We start from the raw sequence: 22,321 nt of genomic DNA on the forward strand, positions 1-22,321 counted from the left end.
CGCTATTATGTTCCCCGAGTAGTAATTGCGTAAATATAGTCCGTCATAACCCGCTCTTTTGATCGTCAACGTGTTTTCCGATGCTATAAAAGACGGGCAACTACGCGATCATCTCGCAGTGTTAAAATGTGGTCTAAAAAGTTTGTGTTTTGTGCGTTTGTGGTCATATCGGCCAGAGCCGAGCAAGATGTTCAATTAGAAATTCCTCAGGGATTTCTAAAGGGCCTAAAGACTAATACAGTATTACAGAACAGGGCGTACTATAGCTTTAAAGGGATACCCTACGCGAAGCCCAATGTTGGCCTTAATAAATTCCAGGTAAGTTGATTAATTAAATTATCAGATATATACATGCATTGCACATACACACACATTTTTTTAAGACTATTTCTGTATTTAAAATACGGGTCAAAGAATTGGAAGAGTAATAAATTAATATTTCGAGCTTTTTTAAATTTTATTTTTCAGATGCCGGAGCCAGCGGAGTCTTGGGAAGGCACGTATGATGCGACTTACCATCGTGCGTCTTGTCCCTTCTTCTGTATGATAGAACAAGATATAGTTGGCGAGGAAGATTGTCTTTTTCTTAATGTTTACACTCCGGTGTTGAACAAAGACGCTTGTAAAGCTGTTATGGTATGGTTTCATGGCGGTAATTTCAATCATGGCCTTGGAGACGATGTATTCTTCGGCCCTGACTTTTTAGTTGAGCAAGACGTCGTTCTAGTGACGCTTAATTATAGACTAGGCGCAATTGGTGAGTAGAGATCCGTCAACAAACAAGCGTGTTTTCATGAGACACTCCGTTTAAATAATTTCTAAATCATTAAAATTGAAGGCACATATAAAATAATCATACCATTATTGAATTATAGGATTTTTAAATACTCGCGACAAGAGTGCACCCGGCAATGCTGGTCTAAAGGATCAGGTAATGGCGTTGAAATGGGTCAAGGACAACATACATTACTTCGGTGGCTGTCCCAACCGAGTTACAATCTTTGGCGAAGATGCGGGCGCAAGTTCCGTCCAGTTTCACATGATGTCTCCTATGTCCGACGGTGAGATGTCGCGATCGCTTGATTACTTGAACGAAATAAACTTTTGTCGCTCTCACATCGTGGGCGTGAAATGTGTACAACACGATTTACCGTGCCACAGGTTTGTTCAATAAAGCTATCTCGCAAAGCGGAAGCGCGGTGAATACATGGGCGATATCTTACGATGCCAGAGATGTAGCCTTCAAACTGGGCGAGAAGCTCGACATAGAGACTAGCGATTCTGCTGAGTTGGTTGCCAGACTCGCAGAATTTTCTCCGAAAGAATTAATTGCGGCCAGTGATGATTTACCGTTCCTTAAACAGGTATAACCGTTCCTTATTAATTGAACGAATTATTTTCTTATTGAATACACGAGAGATAGCGTTACATTAATTGAAGTTTGCGGTATAAACACTCAAAGCAAACATTATGTTAACGAGTATTGAACGCCGATAATCATTTCGATTGGATCATTGCAGAGCGCTATGAACGGCCGCACCGAAGCATTTATTCCATCGGTCGAAGCTGACATAGGACAAGAGATATTTCTGCCCGCCGATCCCTGGACGCTTTTGAAATCTGGAAAAATTGCCGATGTGCCCGTTATGGCCGGATTTACGGCCGACGAGTCCGCCTTTTATGTGCAGAGTAATGACCGATACGATATTACGCGGAAGTTACATGTGCTCGGCGTCATGTAAACGATATGAAAACATCTGTTTTTCAGTGATGCTCGGCAATATCGACCAGATAAACGAGCACTTTGAGAACTTCCTGCCGAACGACTTGAATATAACCGATGCCGGGCAGAAGAACCAACTAGGTGAAAGCTTGAAGAGCTACTACTTCGGGGATAAATTGATCTCCACGGAAACCACGAAAGAGCTCATGAAGGTGAGTACTTAACGTTAATATCGTCCCGCTATCGCGAAACTTCGTGTAAGCAAGGTATATAAGTTTAACGATGTGCATATTAAAGTTGTTTGTGCATTTTAGATGTTGGACGACGTCATGTTTGACGCCGGGATCGCACTCAGTTTAGAGGTATTAAGCTCCCGAATTTCGTCCCCAATTTACCAGTACATATTCTCTTACGAAGCGCCGTTCGGTATGATAAAATCTTTAGTCCAAGTGGAGGTCGGTGAGTTAAGAGTTATGAGTTTGAGCAGAAGATTCGCATTCGCTCTGTATTGCGATGTAATCATTATGCGAAAGAGAAAACGTGATATTATATTTTAATAAATTACATTTGCTTATATCATTTTTATCTCGTTCAACTAGGCAGCGCTCATGGTGACGATTTGACTTATGAATTCTATTCGGACGAGTTGAAAAATGTGCCACAACCAGGTTCGCCCGCGGAGAAGATGGTGCGCATTTATACCACGTTATTAGCGAACTTTGCAAAGGACGGGTACGTCTGGACAATTATTGGTTACTAAATTTACGACAGATACAAAACGAGAACTAATCGTGATATTTTTAGGAACCCTACATCAAATATGAATGAGTACGTGAACGTGAAGTGGGAGCCCAGAGGTGAAGAAGATAATTACATGAATATTAATCAAGAATTAAAAATGGAGAAAGGCTTACTGAACGATAGAGTTGATTTCTGGAAGAACTTGTACAAAAATGTTCTTGGCTAAAAATGCATTGTGTCACGAGAACGCAATATAAATATATTGGTCACATCGAATTTTAGAACCGGCAAAATGGTGATGCATAATTATTCTTATTTCGTGATATATGTATATATAATATATATATATATATACATATATAATGGGCAATATATACAATATTATTATATAAAGATAGCAAATATAATCTAAATAAAATCTTAACTAAAAGTATTAGTAGGATGCTTGAAGTTTCGCTTCGAAAAGAGAGTCATCGAAAAGCAACGTGATCGATAAAGTCTGCACTGATATATAAAACATTCAATTAGAGTCGGCAATTACGTCTTCTAATTTGATATCAATTGCCGTTGATATATATAACTAGTTGCGTCAAACGATAGACTTTTGAATCACGGTTCTTCCATTTTTTATCACGCGCTTACGTACTTGCTGCAGCTATGTCTTTGCGGCAAGTGCGAGATCGCTGAAAGAGCAACATCGAGTCTATATCTGAAATAGCGGAATTGTTGCGGGAAGGAATGTTGATGCAACTCGGGTAAACTCTTAGCAGTTGGTTACCGTGGTTGAGATTGGCAATTTGTTGTAACCTGCTGCCTCTCTTTCTCCCTCCTTCTCTCTCTCTCTCTCTCTCTCTCTCTCTCTTTCATACCACACGCTCATATGTATCTTTCCTCGCGGTGGTCGAGATATATCTGGTGGCGTGGTTAGTCACGCACGCACGATCTCGCACGCGTTACCGTGCGCGCACGGCGATCAGTTAACTGACGTATCGGATGAAAGGAAAATTTATGCCTTGTCAGAGCGTTACGAGCCAAATGGTAACAAATAGGGCCGCAGCCGCCGCCGGCAAGAAACTCTTTTGTCGTTATCGTGCGCGCGCGGTCGCGATATACCGTGAACAATTCGCGAATAATCGCACGAAATGAAAATTATTACGGGCGAGCGGGCCGCGTCGTTGCAGCTGTTGCTCGACTGTGCCGTACCGCCTATATCCTTTTTCATACAGGACCGCGAAAAGTTTTCGTATAACCGCCGACGCTGGGAGTTCTCTAACGAAATTATGCGCTTGTTTCGGCGAGCGAATATAAGCGGAGAACTTTTCCTCGCGATGTACGACCGGACTGGGGCGACGCAGCGCGACGAAATGAATGGAGAACCGATGTACAGAGCCGCGAAAGAGGCAGCGGCGCGCGTATATACGCCGATCCGTGAAATATGCTCTCAGTGTACGTCGCTGAAATTGTAACCTTGATACGGCCAGGCCGTCGTTCCGTCGGGTTTTATGACGTAATCAAAAGCGCAGCCGGAGGCCGGAGGTAGGCATTGTGCCGCTGCCGAGCATCGCGCTCGCGTCGCATCGCGGAAATTTAACGCGGCGGTGCCGTTTTCAAGTACACGGGAAGTCACGCGGAACGCGAGACACACGAGGCCACACGGTATATTGATCGCCGGCGCGGGTGCAGTTTTGACTGCGGGACCCTGTGCGCGCGAATGCAATCGATCATCTCGCCACGGGCGAAGAAAGTCTGCACCGGTGCTGACGCGCCTGAATAAGCGATATTGTTAAACGGAGTTTTCATTCTTCACCGTCAATGGGATTGTAGCGCAATGATGTTGCTGTCTCTGCAGGATTGACCGATCGGAAATACCGGGAAATTGATGAGTCTTACGGGTTCTGTAAAGCCCTCAACTTTCGTCTCAACAACTTAATATCTCGTCTGTACGACGGGCGAAGAAACGTATTTGCTCGCGAGACGTCTCGCGAGAGGAAATTTCACTCGTGTTTCCTGCTAACGCGTCTTGACGCTTTCGCGGAAGCGAAAGCGACACGGTATAAATGTAAAGAGCGCATGGATGATCGCAGAGCGAAGCGATATAAATATATCGCTCGTCGCAACGCTCGTCGATATTTTAATCTACTCCATTTAGCGACACACAAAGTTCCCGCGAACCCCATTATCCTTGGTACTCGGGGCTTGGTATTCGCGATACGACGCCCTGTTATGCCCGTCTTAACAAGCGGACAAACTCGGTTTGACGATGCTATAATTCGTACAGAAATGCGAAGCGTACTGAGTTTGGCGACGACACTTGACGAGATAAGCGTGCTTATTTACGATGGTTTGCAATTTGGAAACGCGAAGTTGTTGAACTGCCAGCCGCCCTGGCAACGGTGAACTTGAGAACTGGGCGAAATCAGACGACCTGATATGGTGAAATCGCCGAAAAGGATTATCACCGCAATAACGTCATCATTATGACGATAAATCGCGCGTATGTTTTATGATATTCGAACGACAGTATAATTCGCCGTTTGGTCTCATCCAACTACTTGCTATTCAATCGCGCGCGTCACTTTTATCGCGGGCGCGACTCCAGTGGGATTTAATCGGCTACAAGTATTCCTCTCGTGTGATCAAACGACGGGATTACGTACTAGTTTCCACGCTCTCAGATATTTACCCTTTTCGATGCTTAAGACGCGTGCATCCTAGTGTACGGCGCAACGTGGAGTCCCAAACAAACATTTACGTTCCCTAGCCTGCACGGCGATTTCTCCTCCGTAATGCATCCGATCGCATTTGGATTAGTCCCCGATCTTTAACCGCAGTGTGAATATTGAAATCCCTGGGTCGTGTCGACCCAATTTAAACGTCGGCTCTTGGCCTCGTTCAATATCACAGGAGAATGCATAATCTGCGGAGATAACGCGGTAGCCCGAATTAGGTAACTCGCAACTGAAGCAGAAATATAATTTATTCAATGATACGTTATATAAATTTCATGTTATAAATAACAGAACGCGGTGATCCAATTTGTAATATCTAATGATTACATAGTCATGCGATGATTCTACATAGAAATGGGGATATAGAATAACGTGCGCTGAAATGTCACTGGAGCAGCTGGCGAACAAAAGGGAATCCGTAACAAATCTGCAGACCAAAAGGAAATTAAAATTGCGCTCAAGCTCTCCGGCGCTTTCTTCTTTCGTATAAGTAAAAAAAATTTGGTTAAACCTTTGAATATGTTCAATGAACGCGCGCAATGACCGAGCAAATTTATTTTATTCGACTGCAGACTGTAATGTCATGCACATGTTTCCTTGTTTTTTTTTTATTAAAAATAATATAGCAATATTTTCATATCATATTCTCTCCTTTGAAACGATTATTCTCCATGAAACTTGGCATTTTAAATTTTCGCAAAATTTAAATCGCAATGTGTAACAACATTCTTATTCCCCTTTTGTTTAATATTGTATTGTCGTTCTCGCAACGCGTAGCGCGTCTTTAAAAGAACGATGCCGAAATCAATACTTCGAAAGTAACAGAATCCTCTTAGTCAGACTTAGTGGATCATTATGGGGAGACCGTGCGGGTTAATGCGCAGTAAATTAGACATTGTCACTTAACGATAGTTCCTGACAAATACGAGGGACAGTATGAAACAACGCAAATGTTTGTACTGTATTACGGCGCTGCTACCACTCCCATTTCCGGCAACGTGTGTGCAAGCGGCATGCACGTTTTAATGCTGGCGGTTCACGTATCGCCATCAGCGTGGCAAACTAGGAAAAATGAAATGCTATTGATCCATTAACAACTTGATCAATAAATAATGGCGGCTTAACGATTTCCTATAATTATGAGTGGTAGCTTGGGCTGGGACGCGTGAGATTTATTGTTTGCGGCATACGTATTTTCATTTCTGCGACACCTGTTTTTTTTTTTTTTTTTTTTTTTTTTCGAATAACCGCGCAACCGCTTGTTCGTTTAGTCTCATAAATGTGTTCATTTATTTAAATTATTCATGTAGTAAGGCTGATTACGTATTCGATAGAAGTTGATGGCCATCAATGAATAATTTCTACGGGCGTTGCAATAACTTATAAAATTTTTACGTAAATCTGCCTAATATCATAATGTGTTGGGCGGATATTATATGATTCATACGATATTATAAACGCCGTAGTAAACATTGTATGCATTCTACATTAATGCGTGTAAACCGGTCTCATATACAGCATGTCCTAATCGCTTATTATTTATACATATGGCACCGAATGTTAGTTTAATGTATCATTTAAACCCACGTTCTCATTTATATGTATAACGTTTAGAACATCTAAGCGACAAACCATTGAACAACACCGATACGTTCAAAGACATTTAATCACGATTAATGGCACGTTAATTGTATTGTTGCTTCTTTCTCTCGCAAATCTCTGGAGCATACGTATAATTTGCAAAATGCCGGGTAAATAATTCTATAATGTATTTACATTATCGTCATTTACAACACCGACGCGGACGCGGCGACGGCGGCGGCGTAACAATCGAGCCGCGTTGGTCGGATGTCATTGTTTGCCCATCCCCTAAGGCTAACCACCGTCACCCACAATATTACAGAATTACTACATGGCCCGCGTCCGTTCGTCGTCGCCTCTCGCTCGAACCAATATCGTGTACATTACGTACGTACATCGGCGGTACTCCGCCGCCTCCAATATTAGTTCCGATGCCAGTACGGAAATTGCATTGATAATGCTAATTAAATTGGTTTGTTTGTTAATTGGACCTGTAAAGGTCCCGATCCTTGTGTGTCCAGGTAGATTACCCTGCTATCGATCCATCGGGAACGCTCTTGCCGCGTCAAATCAAGCGTGATTCTCAGCGCCGGTCAATACAATATGTTCTCGCCCGCTCTACGTTCTATGTCACATCGAGTTTTGGTAACAATTTTCGATTTGCCGTCACGTCGCCCGTTTATATCGCGCGCCAGATATCGGATAGTATCGAGTTAATTACCACATTACGTATCACCGCGCTAAGATAATCGTTTCTGTCCCACGTCAGACATGACGTGGGCCTAAGCAGAAACAAAGTTATTAATCTGGTTGATGCGATAAATAATAGTCGTTGTAATTGCATTTTCGATGAAAACTGCTGTTGTTTACTTTTAACTTTAAATGACAAATTGCGACGTTTAACACGTAAATCCATACAATAAATGATTGTTTGCTTCACACGCGTATAAAAATAGCTTGATAATGATAACGACGTCAACGTAATGTATAAAGAATGAAAAACATTACACGTAGTTGTCGCTGGTTATTGAAAGGAATGGTCTCACTTTCAGAGAGAATATCGAACAATAATTCTCCTCACGAACGATAATTTTTTTCTCGTGGCAATGATTTTTTTACGAGATCAATAGAATCAATAATAAAATAGTACAACATTCATTTTTTTATAGTGCCGTCCTTGCGTTTTCCAGTTTAAATGTCGATCGCCAAGATTAGGTCGCGTCCTTGTCCTGCTCATAATACAATAATTGTCGCGATATGAGCATTGAGCATCAAATACAATCGGTTCAGCATTGGAGAATTTTATAGGTCGATTATTAAAGCGTAACAATGTTTCCTGCAGATAAATATGATCTTTACAAAATATATACGTGTAGACCTTATGAATATGTAATTTGATCATCTACATATGGAGGAGTAAAAACTACAGTGGTGTAAGTCAAATTTTTTTAAAAATTTGACTTACACCACTATAGTATTTACTCCTCCATATATGCATGGAATTTATTTAAATGTATCTTTTTAGTAAAAGTGCTTCTCTCGCGAAGATATAATCGAAGGTTATATATAGTACATATACTTCATTCGATATGAATATGTAGTTCGATTAAGGATGATAAAGCGAATTCTCACCCTTGAGGGAGCTTAAGTCACTAATTTGTCAGTTAACATGCAAAAGTCCCAGCCAATTGTGCGGACGTTATGACTAACTGCATTAAATTATTTTAATTAAGATTTTAATCATTGAAACAATTAGCATAATATTTATGAAGATATGCAGATTAATGTATCTGCATCACAAGCGTTTCTACATTTAAAATACAACGTTATACTTACTTAACTACATTAAACGTTAACTAAGATTTTACAGACTATCACGCGACTATGGCTCAGTGAAACGGGGATGATTAATAGCTGGAGTTTACCACACGAAAATAGCCATAAGACATGAGAGAGCTACCTGTGTGAAATCCGTTGATGCCTATAGGGTACGCATTATGTCTGAAAATAGGTCGTTGTTTTGGTGCAACAGCTTGGTCAATGTGCAAATCAATTATACCGCGTTTAAACAGAATCGCGTAGCGCAAAACAATGTGCCAGTTCAGACATGACGTGCGCAGTCTCGTTGATATATACCGAGTTAATACCACTCCTGAAATATATTATGTCATAAATAATTTATACAACGCAATGATTACGCAGGTTCAATTTGTATAGCGATTTGCACTCGATGAAACCATACGGATGCAAAACAAATATCGGAATTAATCTCGCGGTTGGTTACAAATCTGTAAGTCACACAACAGCAATTTATTCAATTTGTTCTATTCTACGTAATAATTTCGTGTGATGTCAGTCAAATTTTGCGCGCGCGGCGCCCCGTTCGTAATTATAACTTTCGAGAAATTACCGGCATGAATATTCTTCGGTTATATTTTCTTCGTATTCTACATGCTATTTGTGATCTCGCGGGAATAACATAACTAATTTCCATACAGAAACTTCGAAGCGAATATCGAAAAATTCTCGCACAATGCAAAGCGTATCCCATCGGCTTTGTCGATGCGAGCGCTATTTTGCCGTCATGCTGAAAATGAATACGATTCCAGTTGCAACTGCGTCCGATAATTTTATTTTATATTCCGCGAGAGATAAATCTGAAAAATACTTGGATTAATAATCCACCAATCGGATTGTGATAACGATATCAACGGTTGTATGCTGCAGTGCATTCATCAATTGTTACAGCAAAGTCAATTCTGATCTGCAAAATTATCTGTCAGAGATCTAATCGTGACCTGTCTAGTATATTTAATCCAATATAATCGTACTTTGTGCAAAAGGTTTGTCGCGTTTTCAACAAGCTCGGTGTAAAATAAAGTCAGAAAAACGAAATCCTTAGGAAAGAAGATTGAAAAATCTTCCTTTGGACGAAAAAATAAACATAGTGAGGTTTGTTGCGGCAAATCTACTTTAATTTTACTGCGAAATTTTCGTTTCAACTTTCTTCGATAAATACGACAAACTTTTGCGAATAAATACGATAAACCTATATATACATATTAACGTCAATAATATGATATACATATAATAATATATGTCTAGCCGAAGCGGTCTGGTGTGAGAAGAAATAAAAGTTATTTTTATATTTGGTGTCTATTTCACGCTGTCTTTTTCTTCTCGATATTTCCGCGAGTATTCTCCGCATCTTTGCTATAAAAATCCAGCCATTCGAGCGCGGGGATTATTATCAGCGTTTATTATCGCTCACCTTGGCGATAGAGATTACAGAATCATCCACGCGGTAAAACGGCCCAATTTGCCACTCGAATGAACCTCGCAGCTATATCCGAGCTGCCGTGTACGAGAATGAAAAAAATAGAAGAGACGGAGAAGCGCGGGAGAGAAAGAGATCGCCCGGCTGATTATCCGGGCTCAACCAATCTTCATCATGCAGCTGTTTTTCTCATCCTGCGAGACGCCGCTACCAGGCGCCGTCTCTCTTTTCGCGAGCAGCGAAAGAAGTCCCTGGCGACTCGCACAGCGGCCGCCGCGCTATTTTTCCTTGGAAATTAACCAACCTTGGCAATCGGCGTTCATAAACAGCGCCCGCGGATCCCACACCGCTGGCGGCGATACGTACGGGGTCCTATCGCGCTACAGCCAAAAGAAAAATCTGCCCGCGCCCCGAGACAAAAGTGTCCACTCTCTACCGAGCTATTTTATCTTAACTGCTACAGGTTTTCTCCGCTCAACCCGTCGAGTTTTCCTTGTCTTTCTTCTGCGCTGCCTGTCTCTCTGCCCTTTGTATACATATATATGTCTCTCTCTCTCTCTCTTTCTCTCCCATCCGGTCTGAGCTGGGCACAGAATGGAGAGAGGATAAGAAGGTAGTTAGTATGAGGAGACATTAGTGGTGGCAACTGGGGCGACCGAGCTTCTCTTGCGCTTCTGCGACCGCCTGTCTCCCTTGCTACCCTACTTTGAGTTCCTCCCGCGGCCCTCTTCTCACCCTTTCCCCCCTCCCCTCCGGCGGCACTGCTACCTTCCACTTTACCACGCTATCCTATCCTGCACTCCCTCGCGACCGAGTCCCTAGACTTCATCCCCGCGCCTCAACGGGAATCAATAGTGAAACGCCAGAGGAGACTACCTGCCTGAGGTAGTCGGACAGACGAGTTTTGTCTCGGTTGCGTCCTGCCGAACGTGACTTCCTCGCTACTGCGAGTTAATGCCAGTACGGGAGAAATATGTTACATCCGGCAGGAAGGCGCCTACCACGATCCCAATCGTAGCAGGGTCAGCCGTGTGGAAATTGCATAACAACGCTGTTCTGTTGTGCAGCATAATAAATAATACATTTCTTTGATCACTTAATTATATAACTTATCATTGTATGCTGAAGCGTTTGTCAATTATCTTCATGTTCCATTAAACTCATAGTCAATGCATCCAGTTTTTCTTTTTCTCTTTTTAAAATTTAATTGTATGATCGCTGAAATATAAGATTTTATACTTTTGTAATAATATAATAAATTATACGGATTTTAAAATTAAAAAGATTAAACATTTTTCGCAAGATTTGACGCTATAAGTTAATTTCTTGATCTTCATGAAATTTCGTGTATAATCACAACTACAGTGAAATGAAGAATCATGGAGATTCTAACAGAAAAGATGTTCAAATTGCTGTTACAATGTGATCAAATAATGTGTATACTTAATTGAATCCTAGCAAATTGTTTGTCATTTTCATACATGAATATAAATATTGTATATAGGTTTATGCATGTGTTCGTGCACACCGTTTTTCTGTAATCCTGAATGCGTGCTTCGCGAATGATAATTGGACGTGCAGTAATCTCGTTTTTATACCTTTGCAACGTTTTCATTAAAACCTATTGACAGGAAGAAAAATGTTTTTACGCTCGACGGAAGAATATATATACAGGGTCCGTGGCGAGGACGATATTACCCAGGAATTGTGTCACGTCCTTGTACCGCGCTAGAATGTGACAAAACGTTCGTATGCACAGCTACGTGGGGAAGCACAATGTATTTCGGCGGCCCCTTCCACATCGCCCGATGTGGGACAGCTAGAAAAGTATATATCACTTGACTGGTGAATAAAGCCGCAACATACAACGAAACCTTATCCCAGCGATCTATAGCGAAACAAATGGAGTGCCGAACAGCGGAATCTTGCGGGTTGTTCTACTTGCATGCTACTGCCCGGCATTCCTCCGTCGCTGAATGTATAACTAATACCGTTACTATCGGCTAAAAATATCTTTAATGCATTTTTTAGTTCGAAACGACGAGTTTAGTTTCCCACGGAATCGGCACGGCGCGGCGTGCATATTAATCTAACGGTGCAATCAAGATTTAAAAGAGAATCGTTTCAGTAATTATGCCTTCGCCTCTAAATGTCTAAAAATCGTTGTCTTAAAATACACAAGTATTTTCGTATTTGCGTGTATATCTACATTATCGTTAGGAAGTACAGGTAAATGAAATTATGATGAACGATTAGTCCAACATAATCTCCATTGAGCAACTATTTTTAATGTTGCCGGCTTCTTACGATGTTACGAATGGCATGCAACGCCTAGCATGCGACGGTAGCAGAACGTAACAGCTTTAATCCAGTTCACCTTCAGCAATCTAGCATCGAGTTTTTAATTAATCATACGTCCCGGTATTTGAAGCAACCGCGTTTTATCTCCCGGCAAACAGTTATTATCTTTTAAGCAGTATCTGTAAGCTGAATATATATTTCCAAAAGTAATTTTTTATGCACGAGCGCAGTTTCTTTTGCTTTCCGTCTACGAGTACAAAGCTCCCAAGAATAGAACCCCGCACTCACTCAGATACGTTATTCAGATACGAGCATGCGTTAACCATCGGTTAACACGCTACGGCGAGTGTAGCAAAGGTCGGTCGTTTGAGACTATTTAAAAAAAAGAATATTTTTAGCATTCGCATAATACGCTTTACGTGAGAAGTTATGATGATTGCGTCACTCTAAATAGCCCCATGCAATCAAAATTATAAATAGATTCGGTGAATCATAAGTTTCGCGGAAGCATCTACGCGATGACGGATAAATGTGAAAATTTTTCAACGTAATATCACATGTGGCATTGGTATTTATAAACACTTTACAAACACGCCAAGAATTTATAAATATGTTAAGTAATCTGATAAACTTCATATCGCGGTGCGAATGTAGTCAAAATATAAATTGCGCTAAAATAATTGCTGAGCTTGTCTGATTCGATATAATCTGATAAGAGCCATTTGCACACGGAATTCTCTGTAATTGAACCAAGTGACCGCAGGTATGCGCGAACTTGCGATTGATTTTCAACGGATCCGCCGTTTCTGCATATAAACTGGCTCGCCCAGCGAACGCACGTAATTAATCCGACGAGAAAATGAGCCTGCATAATGATATCAAGGTCGTGAGTAATACGGTACTAGTAAAATAATTCATATCGCGATGAAAGGAATAAACGCGGAAAAATCTTCCGTTATCTCCGTAATGAGATTATGAGTTTGCGCGCGCGAAACGAGTTTAGTCGAACTTTTATAATATGGATGAAATCCGTATCGGATTTAAATATCGATTATGTATAAAACAAGGTGCTTACGGCTTAATAGTCATTAGCCATTCGCTTCCAAATCAGAAACTGTGCATATGAAAATATATTATTGATCTGTTACTCAGATGTACATTAAACTGTTATATTAAAAAAAAAGCAATAGACTGTTACTTTCAACGTAACAAATAAGTCGTCACACAAAGGCGCTATGTTATGCGAGATGTTACACCACTCCGTGTAATTAACCACACGTATTACGACAGCGAAGGAGATATTGGGACGTGATCGTACCTGATGGTAATAGGCAGCGCATTCGATACGAAATTCAGACTGGCTGCAATATTATTGCGCCTGTTATAAATGGCCTATTCGAGCGGTAGTTAATTAGTTTATATTTAAAGGCCTCTAGAGAACATCTGTATGAAATAGCTAAACAATCGTTGCACTTTGCGTATTTATAGGCTAAAATTCGGAACAGTGTGAAAAACGAACAGTTATGAAAAACGATGTTTTATTATCAATGTATTTGAAATTATGATTTATATATATTTATATATATTTATATATATTTATATACAATATCAGTATGTGTACTTATAGCATTACGTTGCATTAAAAAAAATTAATATTTTAAAACTATTAAATTAGTTCGATACTTTTATACGAGCTGATGTGCTAATACAATTTTAAAATAATTTTAAAAATTAAATTAATAAAAAATCATTTCAATATTTCACAAGATTTAAATAATATTATTCTAAAACGAGGGAAATACTAAAATATTATATTTAAGAAGGGCTATATACGTATCGTAACAGATTTTAATATATATATGAAAGCATTAAGAGATATTCTCTATAATTTTAGCATTCACGTCAAGCTAGTATTATTATCGTGCTCTATATTTTACGCAAGTAAAAATTGAAAAGCTCTTTAAGACTAACGTGTACGATGGTATCTAGTTTCTCGGGTATTATCGATAATTATACCTTTCACGAACAGTAATATACCTGATAGGAGGCATACTCGTGGGTGGTATAACCGTACACGGGATTACGTAGGTGAAAAGTGGTGGCGAGGCGAGGGGTACGTTTCTGACACGCGATTCGGCTTCTTCGAAAGCCAAGCGAGCGTGGAAACGTTCGACATGAAAGCTCCTACGTTAGCTTCGTACCTGTTTCTTTCGCGTACACTTTTCGCCTGTGTTTTCTTTCGCACGACTTTCTTCCTACCTGTCTCTTTCTTTCGCGCAAGTTATCGTTGAATCGTAATTATGCTCGACAAATATACAAAGTATTATATATTATCGCTGTATATTACGTTTAACTAGAAAATATATTACATATAATTAGAATAATATAGTATACGAAATTGCTCTTATTTTAGAAATTGCTCTTTATATCAGAATATTACATATTCTCATAAAGATTATTAGATATGCATAATGTGCTTAATTAATACACGCTTCAAGTTAGACATATCAAAGTTGCTACGCGAACCGCAATAACGTTGTATTAATATCCTGAGATAGTTTATTTTAATGAATTCTCTCGCGAACTGCTAAACTTCGATTTTGAAATTAGTTCTACTTCGAGCACTATGTGGATTCTAACTTTGCTAGTTAAAACTCATCCATTGCGAATATACACTTTAGATTTTAATAAAGGTATTATATTACACATTACACACAACAATTATAATTATAATGTAAACAATGCATAAAATTATTCGATCATATAAATCGCATCTTTTAAGAAAGGACGTGCTTTTTTATACGATGGACAGGAATTTTAATGGTTGAAACGTAAAAGAATAAAACGATAGGAAAGAATATGTCCACCGCTAACGAGACGTCGTTAAACGAGTGCAATTATTGATGGAAGCAAGCGAAATTTCTAGCGAGGAAATATCTCGTGATTTATTTATTATGTCATTAAAAAGAGTTCTTAAATATTTCTTGTTACGGATATAATTTGTTAAGACTCTTAATGAGATAAAATAATAATTCTGAAAATCTATAACAGATAACAATTAGTCAACTCATAAAACATCAATTTATATAATTTGTTGGAAACAAGTAAGCCGTTCTACTAAATTTCTCCAGTTCAAAAGGAATCAAATGTCAGGCGAGTCTGATTATAACTGGAAGAAAAGAAAGAATACGGTCTGATAAATAACAGAGAGGCTGCAACCAAGACGAAGTAACTCGTTTGCATTTTTGCAAATAACAGCTGGATCAAAAGGTCATGAAAGACCATGCTCCGAGATGGATGAAGGATAAAAGCTAACACTGATATGAATGCTGACGCAAAGAACGTGTACAGTTTTCTTGAGCAACACGCGGCGTTCCCTGCTATTCCTACGTACGTACCTTCTATCTACATCTCACTCGGTTATTCGCGGGTTCACTTACTCCCCGGAGATACAAGTGTGACATTTTTATCTACACGCCAACCCTCCAGCAATTTCAGACCGTTTCTCCGCGTTCTCTTTTCGCCATTTACTCTAGGTGAACATGAGAAAGTAGCGAGTGAGCAGAGCGTGCTGTGTAATTGGAATTAGTTCAAATAAGAATATCCCGTATTGCGCTCGAATGTTTTACGTTACGCTTACGGCGGATTGATAATTATTGCGAGTACGTAAAAGTGAATTCTGTTGCTCTCCTTTTTGTGCACGTTTCAGCCTTTCTTGCATGATTGATAAGGTAGCATAACAGAGAAAACAGAAATCGGTAGAGAGCTACTAATGATTCTTGTCTCATTCGTTCAGTTTGTTAAATTGACGTAACCGTTTTGCTGATAATATGTAATATTACTTATATACATGTAAAACACGCGTACGGAAAAATTCTAATACAGGATCTCGAGCAGTGCTTTCTTTGAAGAAAACTTATGTAGATGGTGTCTACCTGTATGTACATGTATGTATATTCTATACATATATAATATATGTAGAGATACACGTGTAGTTTATTCAGCATATGTATGTATATGACTGAACCCTCGCCAGAGTACGAATAAAATTCGGGTTTTACGTCGTATGCACAGATGCCAGTTTCAATATAAAGGTCTTCGCTAAGTCTTTCATCTGTGAAATATAAATTGTTCAATATCTAAAAGCGTGGTTTCAAGATTACATTTCGCAATGATAGTATCAGCATAAATTATTCAGCAAAGTTTTAATTATATCTTATTTAAAGAAAACTTATACACACAAGCGAATTATTTTGCTCCAAATCGTTATTCTAAAAATCCATAAAATGTAGAGCAAACATATGCTGTGAATGATATAGGTATATGTAAATTTTTATCGAATTATACATTACGCCCTTAGGAATGTTTGCTCTATTTTATAATGTATTAATGAGATATCAATAATAATGCTAATATATACAGTAATCGATTAATTAGCTTTCAGAATAAAAGCTTTTAGACAAATTGCTTTCTTCAGATTATTACTTCCATTATTACTTTCCTATCTGTATCATCGCGAATCGAAACGTGGCCTATATTTAACAAGTCGGGCATGCGAAAGAATAGCTAAAATGGGATCGCAAATTTAGGAGGAGAAATTACCGCGTATATACCGCGTTTCGCCATATAGCGTATCTATTAACAATGTAAATGTATGTGTCCCGCACGTGCAATGTAGTACTAACCAGAGGCGAGATATGTAATTCCATTGTTCGCAATTGTACCTTCTGTTAAAACTTGAATACGTGTCGTGTCGTTGCGCCGGGCTTTATATTATGAGAGGGTGTCGCCGCACGAAAAACACGGTGCGGTTTATTTTTAATTTCGTGCGAAGCTGCCGTCACACAGCAGCCGGGATTATGCTCATATTAGTATCTTCGCGTGACCATTCGCGATATTAAAAGGCGATCGATGCTTTCGAATTAGCCGGGTATTATCATCGGGCATGAAACGCCCGATGTGCGCGCCCGATAGAACGCTTTTCCATTCGCGATAAATGCGGCACAAAGAGGCACAAAAGAGGTGTTTTTAAAATATTATCCTACACGCGGCGACGACATATTACGCTCGTTCTTCCTCGCGTCGCGAAATAAGAAATATAACCCGACGCTTCGCGCCGATGAATAAGCAGCTTTTGTATCATTACCGGTTCGATTCCATTTCACCATCAGAATTCAATGCTAACATTACCGAGTAGTCGCACAACAAGCGCGAGAACAGAACCGCCATTAAGAAGCATTAAAAAGCTTTAGCGTCTCGCAGCGAACCGTAACACCGTTAAAACCGGGCGATGGCAGGAATAAATATCAGGGGTTTTCCGTGGTATCGCGTTCGGTTAGGTAAAATGGATGAAGTGTAGTTAGCACATGCTTACGGAAACTGTTCGGCCTGCCTATAACAGCGCTAACAATAGCCTGATCGTGTACACGCATATATCAGTAATAAAGTGAGGCAACTGTAAGCCCCTTAGGTAGACCGTGTGCGGTAGTATAACTAGAGATTATGCCATCCTAGTTCGCTCCTCATAAATTGATATTAAGGTTCCATTACAATGTAAAGGATTTTTTTAATTTTAACCCGCACGGCCGCATTAAACGCGCACTAAATTTCGCCCCGCTCCCTGGCGTCTCAATAATGTTTCTTCGTACTTCGAAATAAAGAGTTTTATCGTCTCCTATTCGGATGTCGAGCAACGTAAATTACACGCTGTCACATAGACAACGGTTTATATTTAACGGACCGTTTGCGCACTCCGTGCCAATGATTCAATAAAAACGATTTGGATTAAGTTCCCATTCAATTCTTCGTCGAGCAACAATTGATAAAGCTGGTATTAGCAGCGCCCGCTGTAACGGGGCACTGCGAGTGTTTTTCTCTTATTGCAAGTAATTGGATGTTCTGGCTTGCGTGTATCGTTATACCCGCAGAATTGTACAAGAATTTATATATGCCGAAGCATGTATCAGCCGTATAATGGAGATCAGCTATCCTTGTAAAAACTTCTTTCGGTTTGTCTTATATATTGGATTATAATTATGCCATATTACCGTTATATTTTAATGAATCATACAGCAAGTTTTACCGTCATCCGCAAATATGTAATATCGATCGTTAATGTGGAAGAAAATATTACGTTTTATGGAATATTAATTTTAATGAGAGAAAATTGCGTTCTTAACGTATAGAACGGATTGTGGGCTGGGTAGCAGACAACAGTTCCATCAGAAAATATTAATTCGCGAATGTGGAGCCCGTGACTTCTCCATATACTTTGATACACTCATATATGGCTAAATGTAAAACCTTACTCGGTGCACGGAAACGACATATAGCGGCCGTATTTTAGTCACTTTAGTATCAAAACTCGTTTCGCTGCATATCCTTCATGTCTACTCCGGGATATTACATCTATTTAAATATTTACGCTTTGCCCTGCATGAAGCATAGCTTATGTGTCCTCTGTGAAACTTAGAGTCGCGATATACTACATAGTCGCGTATTTAATGCTCCACGAGATCTTTATAATAATGTGGTCATTTAATGCATCGCCGGGGACTGGGGAGCAAATCCCTTTCGCGAATTATGAGATGATTTTCGAATAATCTCTCTCGATGACTTTTTCCTTCAACTTGTCAGCGCAATCGAATTGACGCGAATTCTCGCAATGCCTGTCTTACGTGTCACGTCGCAAAGAAAATTTGAATTTTTCGATAGACACCATACAAAGAAGGTAGCTCAATATGCCGGCCATCGAAGGATACGACATATATGTGATATAGCGAGCATATCGCTTTGCGACCGGCGTTTCCTTTGTTTGTACAAACCAACCGAAACCCCGCATTCCTTTTTCTCGCAACCGAGCGCGTGCTCCCGCTCAAAGGCAGCCACTCCGCAATAAATACCGTGTCGCCAGACGATCCATTTCACTTCGTTTCCGTTTATAATGAAAATTGCACAGAACGCGTGCGCGTGCATGTGTTACCCAGCTATGGATAGTATGGTAAAGCGTATGGAACTTGGCCGTCGCTGCAGGCAGGCGAAACGCCTGACGGAAAATGAGGACCCGATGCGACACCAGCCACCGACAAAGTAAATCGCTTTGCTTGAGTGGCAGCCATTCCGCGCGAGTCTCCGCGTGACTGCCCGCACGCGATGACAGGTGACACGCATTGACTCTGTGGAAATGGCGTTTCCTTTAGTCTTTTAGTGAAACAATCATTCGCCGGTCGCCGCGCGAACGGGCTAAAGTAACATTAAAAAAGAGGGGGGGAAAAAGAAGAAAAAGATTACGCCATGCTGTAAAAATGAGGGACGGGGGGGTGACATCCATCGTGCCGAACGTTTATTATCAATATAGAAGAGAAGTCAAAGATGTGTGTGTGTGTGTGTGTGTGTGTGCGTGTGTGCGACTTCTCTTTCTATAAATTCCGTACGAGGAAACATTCTTCGCGACGTGATATTTGATTGCCAGCTGCCGTGGAAATTTTCTCTGTAGGGTGGAATAAATTTCCACGAACGAATCTCAATAGACGATTTCTCAATTTTCTTTTTCCGTTGGTTTCTCATATTTACGCATTTTAAAAGCGGGGCATCCGAGGCACACGGCTCAGCAGCTCAGGAAATTAAAATGTTTGCGAATAAAATATCAAGGGTTATCGATTGCATCTTGACTGTGTCAGGAGTTTAGAGGTGAAGTGGTGTAGCCGAGGGAAAAGATGAAGAACTAAACAGTGGGGTGGGGAACAAGCCGGCGGCCTCGAAACGTGCCGCATCGTGGTTGCTTCCCTTGCAAAGTATGGATGAAAACCGAAGGGTACGCAACATCGTTTAAAACGATTTCCAATATTCTCGTTTAAAGTATTATTAAAAGCAGTACGCGCAATTAAAAAAGATTGAACGAGATTTAAATTACAGATTTTGTAGTTTCCTTCAAATATTGAAATAAATTCTCTATATGAAAAACATCGATTTCGCCATTACAGTTGCATTTCATATTAAATAATGACATACTAGATAAGAAATGCGATGTATAAAGGACAGATAATGATAAAATACTCCGTGTTTCGTATATTGAAAGAAGGAAAAGCTTGAGAAAACAAATTTTTAGATTGAAATTGTTAAAAAATTACTTATACGCTAATTTCACTGGAAAATCTGGACCCATTTTAGAAAATATCTCACTGTCCCTTTAAAATTTTTCGATGCTCTAACACTAATCCAACAAATGCATTCATACTAATACATATGTGCTCCAGCTTATAAGCACTGTGTTATGAATTATTCTGCACATGCATGCAAAAATAAAATTAAAAGTTTAAACGAGACTCCCATTCAAATAAAAGTGCGATAGATTTTGGAACAATTAATTTCAAATTCAATGTGGCACTTGTTTATCGTAATTTTGTCCTCAAGTTTACAACAAATGGAAGTATATCGCGCACTTCCTTGTTAGTTAGCAAGCCGAAACTTCGAATTGACTTATATGGGTACACGTTTATCACCACGGTTCCAGCGACTTGTGGGCCAAAACAAACGGTTTGAACCAAGTCACAATGCCGTATACTCAATGTGATACTATACAATAGGACTACATCTAGCCCGCTACACAGATATGATTCCTCGATGCGCTTTAATCCCGTTGAAACCCTCGTTCCACGGAAAGTAGGGCCGGCAGAGCAAAGCGAGGCAAAGCAAATGCATTCTATTGCAACGGAGCCAAAGCTCCACGCAACTCGAATAACAATACTAATTTGCGAAGCGTCGTTGCCAAATAATCCGAAACTTTCGGCTAATTGAACATGTAGGATTCGTGTTACGTACTTTTGCTTTAAAATCTCTTGAATTCTTACCACGATTCTAGGTTACTTAAATGTCAGTGTTATTAATTTATTAACAGTTAAAATTTATGTCGAGTATTTCCTTAATAATTATGTGACTAAGTAAATTAAGACAACATTATTGTGTTGTAAATTATTCTCATGGCATAGAATAACATCTAATTATTTTCTCGAGAGAGATTCTTTAGAAAATTTTATACAAACTTATTTCATGATGATAAAGAGGGTAGATGTTTTACATAAAAGCAGTCTTTCATGAGCGCTACAAAAAAAATATGTGGTTATTTAAAGTTATATTCTTTATTCGAAAGGAATTTTGTTGAATGACGACGGGAGTAGGTAAGTTACAATAATCAAGATAATTTATCCATGCTAAAACACGAGTTATACATTTGTAAGTCTTTATGTGGATACTCGCATTGATATACTTGCATCATGGAAATAACGGAAGCAAACAGTTCATGAATATAAATCCCTATTTTCTTAGGAGCTGACATTGATGGAGTGCTCGTGTCAGCCAGGCTCCCAAACATCATTGCGAATAACCATATCTTTCCTGAACGGCTGGTTCACCAAACATTAGAGCACTTAATTAATTTCTGCGCATTAACTTGCTACGTCTTAACAGGCCAAGTATTCAAACAGGGCAGCTTTCTGGGCTTTAGGAAGAATATAGTTACGCGCTTAATATTAACTCTCCGCTGGGTGCGGTGCGCCGCTAATTGAAGGGCTCGGAGTATTAAATGTTAAGCCACATGTGGGACACCTGTGGCAAGAGTCTTGCTTTATATTTATTCGTAACTGCAATTATGGTTGTTAACAAAATCTCTTGCGCTCTTATCACGTATAAAGTTACAAGTGGAAATACTGTGTCTCATTATAATCATCTTTTACTTTTTGTAATATCCAAAAATAAACGAACAATATGAATGCAACTGTAAAGTAAAATATAGACGCACATGTATGATATCAATTTTAAAATTGTTTCGAGAAACGGAAACTGTCATATGGCAAGATGAGCGAGTTTTCGTGTAATTTAACTACATTTTTCGCGACAGTGCAAATTTGAAGCACGAAGCGTGACAATTAAAGAAGATTGAAGATTGACGTTCAATGGCGCGCAATTTCAACG

At 39.7% G+C, this 22,321-nt stretch overlaps 2 protein-coding genes and 1 long non-coding RNA gene across 8 annotated transcripts in view; 2 read left to right on the forward strand and 1 right to left on the reverse strand.

Annotated features, from left to right (window-relative positions):
• Ten-a (tenascin accessory) overlaps window positions 1–22,321 on the forward strand; it is a 442,890-nt gene that overhangs the window by 63,531 nt on the left and 357,038 nt on the right. The window lies entirely within an intron of this gene.
• The window catches only part of LOC139770914 (uncharacterized), a 166,520-nt gene that overhangs the window by 60,805 nt on the left and 83,394 nt on the right, over window positions 1–22,321 (reverse strand). The gene's annotated exons all lie outside the window — the stretch shown is intronic.
• On the forward strand, window positions 127–2,897 carry LOC139770931 (esterase FE4). Its single transcript, XM_071703229.1, has 9 exons — window positions 127–318; window positions 469–757; window positions 876–1,061; window positions 1,162–1,364; window positions 1,521–1,689; window positions 1,769–1,935; window positions 2,038–2,182; window positions 2,323–2,455; window positions 2,528–2,897. Exons 1-9 carry the CDS (start codon window positions 127–129, stop codon window positions 2,688–2,690), a joined length of 1,647 nt encoding a protein of 548 aa, XP_071559330.1. The 3' UTR covers window positions 2,691–2,897.

Source organism: Temnothorax nylanderi, unplaced genomic scaffold, assembly GCF_030848795.1.
Source record: "Temnothorax nylanderi isolate EJ_2023f unplaced genomic scaffold, tnyl_v1.0 TNYL_tig0034_pilon, whole genome shotgun sequence".
In the NCBI taxonomy this organism is placed as follows: domain Eukaryota; kingdom Metazoa; phylum Arthropoda; class Insecta; order Hymenoptera; family Formicidae; genus Temnothorax; species Temnothorax nylanderi.

Excerpts from the sequence above, each read along its gene's own strand:
- LOC139770931 (XM_071703229.1), top strand. The coding sequence starts at position 127 with ATGTGGTCTAAAAAGTTTGTGTTTTGTGCGTTTGTGGTCATATCGGCC. Across the intron at positions 758-875 it reads TTATAGACTAGGCGCAATTG|GATTTTTAAATACTCGCGAC; the intron begins GTGAGTAGAGAT and ends ATTGAATTATAG. Across the intron at positions 1,936-2,037 it reads CCACGAAAGAGCTCATGAAG|ATGTTGGACGACGTCATGTT; the intron begins GTGAGTACTTAA and ends TGTGCATTTTAG.